General features: G+C 32.4%; 1 protein-coding gene and 1 long non-coding RNA gene across 6 annotated transcripts in view; one reads left to right on the top strand and one right to left on the bottom strand.

Moving 5' to 3' along the window:
* Positions 1–12975, bottom strand: part of LOC141379990 (uncharacterized) — a 225950-nt gene that overhangs the window by 140640 nt on the left and 72335 nt on the right. The gene's annotated exons all lie outside the window — the stretch shown is intronic.
* The window catches only part of hcn1 (hyperpolarization activated cyclic nucleotide-gated potassium channel 1), a 200515-nt gene that overhangs the window by 121605 nt on the left and 65935 nt on the right, over positions 1–12975 (top strand). For all 3 annotated transcript variants that reach the window (XM_087300883.1, XM_087300881.1, XM_087300882.1), the window contains exon 4: positions 12244–12462. In XM_087300883.1, the coding sequence (XP_087157009.1) occupies positions 12244–12462 (219 nt within the window). The remainder of the gene's footprint in view (positions 1–12243; positions 12463–12975) is intronic.

Here is a 12975-nt window from a genome sequence, read left to right as displayed (position 1 = left end):
TAATAAAGTCTACTTGTTATAGTAATTAATTACCAGATATAAGGGATAAAGCTGGAATGTGTTTGGAAGCCTGCAAAAGATTGCTTTTGATTCTCAAGAGACCCGTTGAGCCGATTGCTTGGCCTTTGCTTTTATCTCACATGTCAGTTTGGACATCCATCAGGAGAAATACTGGGAGAAGAGAAGAAAAAAGGTGAGAGACGAAGAAAAACAGACAGGTAGGAGGAGACAGATAGAGGCAGACAGAGAAACCAGCAGATAAAAATAAACCCAGAAAACTAAACTGAAAAATATAAAAAACGATTTAAAACTAATAAATGAGTGAGTGAGTGAGTGAGTGAGTGAGTGAGTGAGTGAGTGAGTGAGTGAGTGAGTGAGTGAGTGATATTATGATTCTGAATGATTTTTCTGGTTGTTTTCATTTATTTATTTCATAAACGTTTTGTGTTTGTTTTATATTGTTGCTAGTTTTCATACTCAAGGTCTTTATGCAGCACATAAGTGAAGTTATTAATGAGAGCACTAGAAATGTTTGGAAGATTAACTCAACAGTTACTTTTACCAGTAATGCATTATTTTTTGGTGTAAGTAAACGATGAAGTAATTGGATAACTTGCTTTAAAGAAGTAGTAACTGCAAGTAGTCACTATTTTTTTTGTAACTATAACAACAATGGTCTTTAGTATATATAGCCAAAAATATATTGTTTTTATATATTATATTATATTATATTATATTATATTATATTATATTATATTATATTACATTACATTACATTACATTATATTATATTATATTATATTATATTATATTATATTATATTATATTATATTGTATTATATTATACTATATAGAGTTTTCTTTTATGACAAATTGGGAAAGATTATTAGAATATAAAATATATAAGAATATAAAAAGTGATTTTAATGTTCCTTTAAGATGTTTATTTTTTACTAACTGTAAATCTATCAAAACATCATTTTCAAACTGCATTTCACTTTATGTCGGCAACTTAAAATATTTTTTTCAAAATGTATATTTTTTTAAAACCCCAGATTACAGATTTTCCAAAAGTTGTATCTCGATCAAATATTGTCCGATCTTAAAGTATAAATCAATGAAAAACAAATTAATAATTTTCTTTTTTTTAATTGTGACACTTATATGTGACACATATTCACACACATGCAAAACCTCTGAATGCCATTTGATATTTTCTTCCAAATTTAGCATGTTTCCCTGTCTCCTGTGTGTGGGCTCAATAATTTTACTTTTATAGTGATTAATAAGTTCTTATCATTGCCTTTAAAGTGAAATAACTAAACAAACAAAGGAGGCTGAGAAAAAATGCAAATTTTAGGAAAACATTTCAGACGGCATTTAGAGTGTTTTTGCATCGGAACTCTTCATATGTGTGTGTGTGTGTGTGTGTGTGTGTGTGCGTGTTTACATTACAAGAAATATATATATATATATATATATATATATATATATATATATATATATATATATATATATATATATATATATATTTATATATATATATATATATATATATATATATATATATATATATATATATATATATATATATATATATATATAACATGATTAAGCCTGTGTTTCATCCTTTAGCAATTAAGCCTTAATCAGTCTTTAAATGAAATCAGCTTGTAGACAGGATTTTCTCTTATTTTGTGACTCAGTACAAAGATAATACAAGTGATACGAGTGTTATCATGTTATCAACATAAAAGAGATAGGACAAACCATGTTCTTAGTGATATATGCCAGTGATTGTGTAGATAGAGAATTAACGAAGTACAAAAACAGAGCCTTGAAGCACCCCAATAGCTATATCCTGTGATTCATACATGTACATGTGTGTATTAAAGCCACAAAATGCTGATTTCTGGCATAAATATTGATAATAAACATAAATAATAAGTAAATGACTTTTTATGATATTACAGCAATAAATAAATAAATACTTATTTTAAATAAATACATTTAAGAATGATCCGAATAACGTATAAATTTACCATGTAAATGCTGAAGAAAAAAACTAAAGACAATGTGCAAAAAATCAGCTTATGATATGTTGTAATTGGTTGGCAAGGTGTTTCATTTGTTTGCTAAGCTGTGCTTTTAATACACTGCTAGGTGGTAACTATTTCTATACCTAACTTTTCCCGTCTTTTTCCCGACATCATTATCGGCTAAAACAACAGTCTTATTCCATCTACAAAAGGGTTCAGGGACTAATTACAACATCTCAGTTCTGTCACTGGTCTACACTTTCCTTTTAATAAGTGAATGTTGGAAGATTACAAAAATGCCACTCTGCATGCTCAGATGCAAACGCCTCATCAGGTGGAGGTGGTTTACTGGAGCCCCTTATTACCCTTTTCTGACACTCTGGGCCTGGTAACGCAGCGTGTGATTAGCTGGAATGGCTGGATTGGATTGAATTTCAATGAATGCATGTCTGGTTTTGTCTGAGAGCTTAAGACCTGCTTGAGGAGAGCAACCTGTATATCAGTTTACCATTTTTTACTATTTTTACAAAGCTTTACAATTTACCATGACTTTGCTAGGCCTATTCATAACATAACTATGGACCAATTCACGTGAACAGCACAAAAATATTGTAAAACATATTACCAACAACTAGTGTTAGCCATGGGTTAAAAAAATGCTAGCATATTCATTCTACCGATATGGTAAAACGTATTAGCTATCGACTACTAGCAATATGCTTATTCATGCTAACAACACAAGCTCCACCATGTTAAACATTCAAAAATGTTATTTCCAAAATACCTAATATTTTAATTTCATGCTAACAGTGGTTAAAACATTGCTGCTAAAATTTGTTTATTACAATAACCACCATTTTTAGTTCATTAAGATCGTTTCAAACATGCTTTAAATGCTAAATACCAACAAGCTTCTCTACTTTCTATTTAATTTTCATATTGACTAATTAACAGAGTATTAGATACACAATAGGTTTACTTTAAAAGCTAATACAATTAGCTACCCTGCTGAAAAAACTGCTTAAACCAGTCTAGGCTGGTTGGCTGGTTTTAGCTGGTTGACCAACCTGGTTTTAGAGGGGTTTTAGCCATTTCCAAAGCTGGTTTCCAGCCTTGGTTCGTAGCTGTTCAGGCTGGGAGATAACGAGCTAAAACTAGCTTGATTTGCCTAACCAGCTATGTCCAGCTTAAACTAGGCTGGTTTTAGCTGGACATTTTCCAGCCTGACCAGCTAAAACCAGGCTGGAAATGTCTGGAAACTAGCTTGGAAATGGCCTAAACCCTTCTAAAACCAGGCTGGTCAACCAGCTAAAATCAGCTTACATAATAAATTCTTACAATCTACACTAAAATAATAAGTAGGCTATGGTTTACAACCTTAAATTGTGAAATATTCAGAATTGTCCCAACACTGTGTGCAAAGTCATTGGATGTGCTTGTTTTAGCAGTGTACTGAACAATGGATTACTCACGTGTGCACACACGAGTGTCCCGTGAGGTTATTATGAGGATTAGCTGTGCAATATGACCTGAGCATCGCATGGACACACATAAACACCAAGTGTGCTATTGTTTTTCATTCACTGTCTCTCTCCTCTCTGATATACCTTGTGCAGTGGTGTCTATGTGTCATACTGTACACATAGATTATCAGCCAATCAACATATTTCACAAAGTGGCCTCTCTAATTATCCGCAGACCACTTAGGGACTCGCAGCTATCAAATACGGTGGTATGAAGTATTAGGTAAAACAGTGTCTGAGTGTGGAGAACGAGAGATTGTAGCTGCTGTTTGTGGAGCCAGTTTAATTGGGATGGACTGATTTTCTTGAATGTCTGGTCATCGGAAATGGCAGGGGAAGCTCTTTGAGTGTTGCATACAAATCACAAAAAGCAAACTCACTTTTTTGAATAAGATTATTGTCTTTAAGTAATGTGTAATAATTTCACTACTTCCAATTGTTAAAGTATGACAGTTACAGGTAAATTACAACAGGTAAATGGAAATGATATATTTTAAAATGTTTTAAGCAAGATTTTTTCAGTCAGATGTACTTGCATTTTTTTACTCACGAAATGTTTAGACACCTTAAAAGTTGAGACAGTAGAAAACGCAAATGAAAAAAAAAGTGTTTTCTAAATTTACTCTGACTTGTATTTCATTGTAGACAATACAACAAAATTATTTGGTGTGTAGGGTGAGGCAGTGGCGCAGTAGGTAGTGCTTTCGCCTCACAGCAAGAAGGTCGTTGGGTCGCTGGTTCGAACCTTGGCTCAGTTGGCGTTTCTGTGTGGAGTTTGCATGTTCTCCCTGCCTTGCGTGGATAAGTTGGCGGTTCATTCCGCTGTGGCGACTAAAGGGACTAAGCCGACAAGAAAATGAATGAATGAATGAATGTATTTAATGTGGTCCTCATGATTTTTTTTTAATAAACTTATATTTAAATTTTGGTTCTTGCAACACATTTCAAAAAAAGTTGAAACAGTAAAAAATTTACCACTGTAATTCCTTTTCACAACACATAAAGGACATTTTTTCTTTTCACAACACATAAAGGACATTTAAGGACCGAAGACACCAAGAGATGAAGTGTTTTAGGTGTACAGTAATTTTGACCCATTCTTGGTGCAAACGTCTTAAGTTAGGTAACAGTACAGGGTATTCTTTGTTGCATTTTGCACTTCAAAGTGCGCAACACATTCTCAGCTGGAAACAGGTCGTTATTGCAGGCAGGCCAGTCAAATACCTGTATCCTTTTCCTCCGCAGCCAGGGCTTTGTAATGTGTGCAGAATGTGATTTTGCATTGACTTGTTAAAATATGCATGGGCGCCCCTAGGAAAAACCTCTGTGTACTTTTCAGCATTAATGACGCCATCACAGAGTGACAAGTGATGCTTGCCCAGAGCACTGACACAACCCAATTCCACGAAAGACCCTGGCTTTAGGACTTGTTGCTGGTAATAGTCTGGATGATCCTTTACTTCTTTTTTTAGAATATGTTGCAGGTTGACCAGACAAAACATGAAATATTCAACCCAGGCTCATTCTGAAATAGTAGTCCCGCGCATGTTTCCGGAGACTGCGAATTATGTAAACCGAGGTACGTATGGCTGCATTTAATTTTTTTAAGCAAACGCTACAGGGTATTGTTACACCCTTCCTTTTTACGCATACCGGCTGAGCACTCACCAATGTGTGGAGTGCTTTCCCGACGCAACCAGTTTGTCCGGCTAGCTCGTCATGTACGATGACGACTGGGCTTAAGCCCGAGGAAGATCGGTTCCAGAAATCAGGTAAGACAAAAACAGAATCCAAAAAAATTAAGTGCAAGAGTTCATAACAGGGTGAGAATGTGGTAAAATCCGAAAACGTGGTAAAAAAAAAAAAAATCAGACGAGGGCTTTTCTTTTTCTGGACAGCTTTTAAAAATTTTTGGTTGTGTTTTAGGAGGGAGGAGGGTGGGTCACGTACCTCCTGGAAAGTATATTGCGGTCTCCGGAAAGGTCTACGGGACTACATTTTCAGAATGAGCCTGGGTTAGTAAAATATTGTGTTCATATCGTCTACAATGAAATACTGCAATGAAATGAAGTCAAAGTAAATTTGGAAATATATTTACTACTATTTACTTTTTGTTTGCCTTTTGTTTTTTCCTGCCTTTTCCTACTTTTTCTGATTTGGGGTTGCAGTTCAATATGAAACCACCAGTCTTTCATTGAAAAATGCAATCAGCGTGGAGATGAGATGTTCTATTAATTTGTTACTCAGTACTGGAGTTAATAAACCCATAAAGTTATTCTGTCTGAGTTATTCTGAATGGCGTTTGAGAGCCCTGTGGGTTGGCAGGCCACGGTGCACAGGTTTAATAGCGGTTTCAATGAGCTTTTGTCGGCTTCCTCAGCAGTTTTTCCTCCTCAAAAAAGAGCAAGAAGAGATTTGAGTAGTCAGCAATTCCATTCCAGACTCCATCCATGAACACCGAACTGTCACATGCCTCCAGTGCAGAGCTGAGGCCATCGGGAAATAATATGGGGATTGTTTTAGTCAGTCTAACTAATGTCTTCGAGTAATGCTGACATTGAGGAGTGACAGAGCAAACTCAGAATAGCTTCCGGATATAAAATAAGTCTGGGAAGCAAATTTATCTGACATGAACAGAGCATTGTTAAGTTTTGTACAGCATACCTAAAATATCCACTGCTGATTCAACAAAGGTTTTTTTTTTTTTTTTTTTATATAAAAGCAATGGATTAAAAAGGGATTGTTTTAAATGACTGTAAAAAGATTTTACTATACCTGGAATTCATGTTTGAATGATGAATAATAGATACTAAATGTATTATATTATATTATATTATATTATATTATATTATATTATATTATATTATATTATATTATATTATATTATATTATATTATATTATATTATATTATATTATTAATTATTAACTTTATAATTTTATTATAAAGTTTTTATTATATATTATAATACATATTTATTACATGTTAAGAATGTCATGAATGACATGGCTCTTGTTAAAGTCAGGAAGAGGACTGGGAGACAAAAAAAACACCTTGGAGAAACAATAGTACAAATGATGAAAAGACACCAAAATAATCTTAAATTCAGAAAAGCTGAGCACATGTGGAAAAAGATAAAACTAGTAGTCCATTATAACTACAGTCTTAAACTACAATCTTCTTGCTTTTAATGAGAAAATAAACATTGCTGAGCAGACTTTTTTTCAAACCTTATAAACATAAATAACATTTGCACTTTTCCAAACTGCCTTAAAACTGCAGTTGTTAAACCCTTTCTGAAAAGAGTAACCTGGGTAACAACCTATTGAGCAACTAGACTGATTTCAAATCTCCGCTTCATTGGCAAAATTATTGAAAAAGCAGTTTTTAACCAAGTTAACACGTTCTTAAGCTCTGAGGGATGTTTAGACAATTTTCAATCTGGTTTCCAAGCAGATCTTTGTTCTTTTTATATATTTATACTTGTTTCTCTTATTATTGTTTATGTAAAGCACTTTGAATTACCATTTTGCCTGAAATGTGCTATAAAAATTAAACTAGCCTTGCCTATATTAATTCTTTGAACTTTTATTTCAAGGTACACAGTCTAGTCAGTGTTCTATTTTTGAATAAAATATTTAATCAAATTGTATTTTTATTTATTTTAGATTTTTACTTTCATTAGTATACTGTACATTCTATAGCAAAAAGATTTATAGTCATGTAAAATAAAAAATCCCAAATTGTATTGTATTATATTATATTATATTATATTATATTATATTATATTATATTATATTATATTATATTATATTATATTATATTATTCTTTTTAACATTTATTCTAATTCAAAGTATACATTCTACTCAGTTTTCTATATTTAAATATAAATATTTAAAATGTTATTCACAGCCATGCAAAGAAAAAATAAATAAATGCAATTAAATGCAAATAAAATGTTATATTATATTATATTATATTATATTATATTATATTATATTATATTATATTATATTATATTATATTATATAATATTGTGTTGTTTTACACTTTTATTTCAAATAAAATGTTTAATCGAATTTTATTTGATGTATTTATGTTTTTTTTTTGCTTTTATGAATACCCATTTTAATATAATATAATATAATATAATATAATATAATATAATATAATATAATATAATATAATATAATATAATATAATATAATATAATATAATATAATATAATGACATAATATAATATTTTATTATCATTTATTCAGTCATTTATTAATATATTTCAAAGTATACAGTCTACTCAGTTTTCTATATAATACAATATAAGTATTTAATATAATTTTAGGAAATTGTTAATTTACAATCATGCAAATAAAAAAAGTATATTGCAAATTTAAATTGCAAAGAAAATGCAATTAAAATTGTATACTTGTTATATTATATTGTGTTTTTTACACTTTTATTTCAAATAAAATATTTTATCAAGTTTTTTTGACCTTTTATTAATATCCATTTTAATATAGTTTAATATCCATTATTATATTATATAATATTATTAATTTATTTATTAATTCATTTATTCATATATTTCAAAGTACAGTCTATTCAGTTTTCTATATTAAAATATAAATATTTAATATAATTTTAGGAAAATGTTAATTTACAAGGCAAAGCAGTGGCGCAGTAGGTAGTGCTGTCGCCTCACAGCAAGAAGGTCACTGATTCGAGCCTTGGCTCAGTTGGCGTTTCTGTGTGGAGTGTGCATGTTCTCCCTGCGTTCGCGTTGGTTTCCTCCGGGTGCTTAGGTTTCCTCCACAATCCAAAAACTAGTGGTACTGGTGAATTGGGTAGGCTAAATTGTCCGTAGTGTATGAGTGTGTGTGTGAATGTGTGTGTGAATGTGTGTGGATGTTTCCCAGAGATGGGTTGCGGCTGGAAGGGCATCCGCTGCGTAAAAACTTGCTGGATAAGTTGGCGGTTCATTCTGCTTTGGCAACCCCAGATTAATAAAGGGACTAAGCCGACAAGAAAATGAATGAATGAATGTTAATTAACAGTCGAGCAAATAAAAAATAATAATAATGCAAATAAAAATTGCTAATAAATTCAATTAAATGAAAATAAAATTGTATATTATATTATATTGTGTTTTTTTACACTTTTTAAATAAAATATTTAATTAAGTTTTATTTATGTATTTATGTTTTTTTTCATTAATATCCATTGTAATATATATATATATATATATATATATATATATATATATATATATATATATATATATATATATATATATATATATAATAGCAAATAACAAAAAGAATATTGCAAATAAATGCATTAAATGCAAATACAAATGTTATATTACATAATATATTGTGTTTTTTTCTTTTATTAATACCCATTCTAATATTATATTATATTATATTATATTATATTATATTATATTATATTATATTATATTATATTATATTATATTTATTATATTATATTATATTATATTATATTATATTATATTATATTATATTATATTATATTATATCAAAACAGCTTGGATAGGGTCTGCTTCAGCATGTAGTTTAGATGAGCTGATGTATTGATTGTGAAGCGGCTCAGACAGGCTGCAGTACAGTTTGTCTCTTTCCATTCGCTCAGTTCTCCATTAAACAGAGCTACGCTAATAGCCTGCGAGAGGACAGAAAGTGTCCTGCGAGAGGATCCACAAAGCCGTACATCAACCGACAGCAGATAATGAAAGAAATCACAGTTGATTAGCAGACTCCAAACCATCACTTGTTTTTACAATTCACTGCAATTGAGACAAAAGAGTGCAAAGTAGGGGAATTTTCTGTCCATATGTACTGTTTGTGTATGTGTATGTATTTGTATGTGAGAATGCACTTTAAATTATTTCATATTGTCAAATAAATTAAGTTAACCTAATTGTTTTTTTTAAGAATTTACTTGGATTGAATGTAAAAAAATAAGTTGTCCCCCCAAAAACCTTAAGAATTGTGTTTGCAACTTATTATTTTTTTAAATAAGCAGTTTGAACAAGCTGAAAAAGTTTTTAAAGCATAGTGTTTAAGTGTGGATAGATTATAAAAAAAAACAACAAAAAAAACAAAGAGAGAAAGTGTAAGTACAGCAATGCTTTTTTAGTGGGCAAAACAATTTGTCAAAAATACCTTTAGTGAATTTTAATAAAATGTTTTATTTATTTATTTATTTATTATTTATTAAATTGCAATACATGTAAAACTATAACTGAATAGAAACAGAACTTCCTAAAAAAATAGCTAAAGTAAGACAATATTTAGCAAAATTTATAATTATTTTCTGAATTAATAAGCACTTTTGTGGTAAAATATTTGGACATTTTTGAAATGGAATATTAGCAAAACATCTTCAATCTTGCATTATATGGCTTTGGGTTCAGTGTCTGTTCAAACAAATATTGTTTTATTAAATATGATTGAACAGGAGTTAATATAAGCTGTGCAAAACATGAAACTATGAATACAACATAATAGAATCATGTTCACAAAATAAAAACGAAGCGAAACCCTAAAATGAAACAAACTAAAACTAATCTAAAACTTAAAGCAAATCTACAAATATTATTGAAATAAAAACTAATTTCTAGTCAAATCGAGGGAAGTTGAGCTTTATTTGCAGAGGAACAAAACGTTGTGTTCTTGTAGGACTACTAGAGCTATACTAACTACTAACTATAAATATACTAAAAATACTTAATACAGTATATACATAACCTAAGACAGACTATACAATTATTACATAAGCCAGAACAATATTGTGCAAGAAATTGTGCAAAAGAGGTATTTAAGATTGAAGAAAGCAAGTCATTCAACATGATTTGTGGTACATTCACAAGTAAACCTTGTTTATTTATTTATTTATTTTTTTAAATAAAATTTATAAATAAATTGTCTTTGTTATTTGTTATTTGGAGTCTTTGTTACTTGGAGTTTAAGTAAAGTGTCAGATGCATTCGGAGAGAAGAGTGTTTCTACAGACGGTTTGGCATTTACCTCAGATTATTTAGTACTGTGCAAAAGTCTTAGACCACCAGCTTTGGGAGCTTAAGGCCGTACTCACACTAGGTACAGTTGCCTCGAACCGGGCCCAAGCACGCTTGTCCCCCCTCCCGTCTCCCCCGACGGCCCGCACTCTAACCACAATCGGGCCTGGGCACGCTTACGTCATCGATGCTGTGCTGTTTAGTGAGAAGCGCTCTCTCACTTAGCAGCACAGTGGAGATTTCTCTATATCGTTTCAGTCGGTTTGAAATGCAGTGACATGCAGTCAAATATTTCGCCAAATAGTCCTTAGAGTTGCGGTGACACGCAGTCAGATATTTCACCGAACAGATCCGCCACTTTTGGGGCTCATAAACAATCATAAAGCCCTCGTGCTGCAGGTATTAGGAGGTCTGCTGAAGGCGCGCAGCTGTCGTGCAGTGAGGGGTTTGCGTTCGTTAATAAACTACAGCAGTTTGCGTTCACTGAACAGTAAGAATGATTAATAAATCCATATGAAACAGTCCCTTAAAAGTCACGTCTGGCTTTCAGTTTCGGGCTTTGGCGCGTTTTGCACTCACACTACAAACGTACCGCGGTAAAGCCCAAGTGAACCGCGCTCAGGCCCACCTCTTCCAACCGGGCCAGGGCCGGCCAAGTGAACCGTGCTTGAGCCCGATTCAGCGCACTCACACTTCTCAAACGATCCGGGAAACGGGCCTGGGCACGGTACGGATGGCATAGTTTGAGTAGGCTCTAAGACTTTTGCACAAATCTATTTAAAAGGTATGGAGCAAGGGCAGGGTCATTACTTTTGGGTGAACAATACCTTTAATATACAAACAGAAACTAGGTGGAGATATGTACACAATATTCAGAACAAACTTACTTTTGGAATCAAAAGACTAGCATCAAAAGTCTGTGTTTAACGTGACCTCTTTAGCACCAAGCAACAGCTTGAACTTTTTTGTAGAGTCTTCTGAAATGATGTGCTATTTAATATCAAGCATCTTTCAGCTTTTCTAAGAGTTCTTGTTTAGATTTAGCATGTTCTATCTTTCTTTTTCTCTCCAGGTGAATCTCACATTGCCTATTACATCACATACTGTACAGTATATAATATTCAGGTCTGGACTCTGTGCAGGCCATTTTATGACTGTGTTTGTTTCATAAGCTATTACACTATTACAATTTAGGTGCTAGTAGGAATTACATGACGAATTAAAATCTGTCTGAACTTTTCAGGATTCACATAAATTTCCGGCAACATTGACAACAGCTCTGGCAGAAATGCAGATCAAACCAAGACAGAAACTCAGTATTTTTCATATATTCTTCCATTTTCTCCAACTCGTTCTTTCATATGTCAAACAAATAGACCCTCAAAAATCCAACTAGAAGCTGTATTTTCTGGTTGTATTTTGATAAAGAAAAAGCAAAGTAATATATCATGTCATTACCCTCAGTAAAACAACAAATGCAACTGGGGGTCTAAGACTTTTGCACAGTACTGTAAATGTATGAAGACAGACAGTTCTGTCATGCATGAATGTGAAGCTTCCAGTCTTCTTTCAAGAAATGTATATTATGTGTCATTTTCCAAATTATTTCCAAAGGCTGATCTTTTCTTATCTTCTCTCTTAGAACGACTCGTGGGGGAAGCAGTACTCTTACGCCCTGTTCAAGGCCATGAGCCACATGTTGTGTATCGGGTATGGAGCCCGAGCGCCCGTTAGCATGTCCGACCTCTGGATCACCATGCTCAGTATGATCGTCGGCGCCACCTGCTATGCCATGTTCGTGGGTCACGCCACAGCCCTCATCCAGTCTCTGGACTCGTCCCGACGACAGTACCAGGAGAAGGTAGGCGCAGGGTTTATTATGTGAAGATTTGCTTATTTCCAATAATAATAATATATAGTTTTTTCATCATAATCATCTTTATTATTGTTGTTGTTATATGTAATAATAATAATAATAATAATAATAATAGTGATGCAGTGGCGCAGTAGGTAGTGCTATTGCCTCACAGCAAGAAGGTCGCTGATTCAAGCCTCCCCTGGGTCAGTGGGCATTTCTTTGTGGAGTTTGCATGTTCTCCCCGCGCAGGTGTGGGTTTCCTCCGGGTGCTCCGATTTCCCCCACAGTCCAAAGACATGTGGTACTGGTGATATGGGTAGGCTTAATTGTCTGTAGTGTATGAGTGTGGATAAGTATGTATGGATAAACTATTATTATGATTTTTTTATTAATAATAATAATATTATTATTATTATAAGTATTATTATTAGTAGTATTATCAGTATTTTACTTCTATGTTAAGCTGCTTTGACACACATTGCAGCATAAAAGTGCTATAAAAATAAAGGTGAATTA

The sequence above is a fragment of the Danio rerio genome, chromosome 21, assembly GCF_052040795.2.
Source record: "Danio rerio strain M-AB ecotype USA chromosome 21, GRCz13ab, whole genome shotgun sequence".
Classification (NCBI taxonomy): Eukaryota; Metazoa; Chordata; class Actinopteri; order Cypriniformes; family Danionidae; genus Danio; species Danio rerio.
The sequence above is the reverse complement of the archived record's forward strand: the minus strand, read 5'-3'. Positions and strand labels throughout refer to the sequence as shown.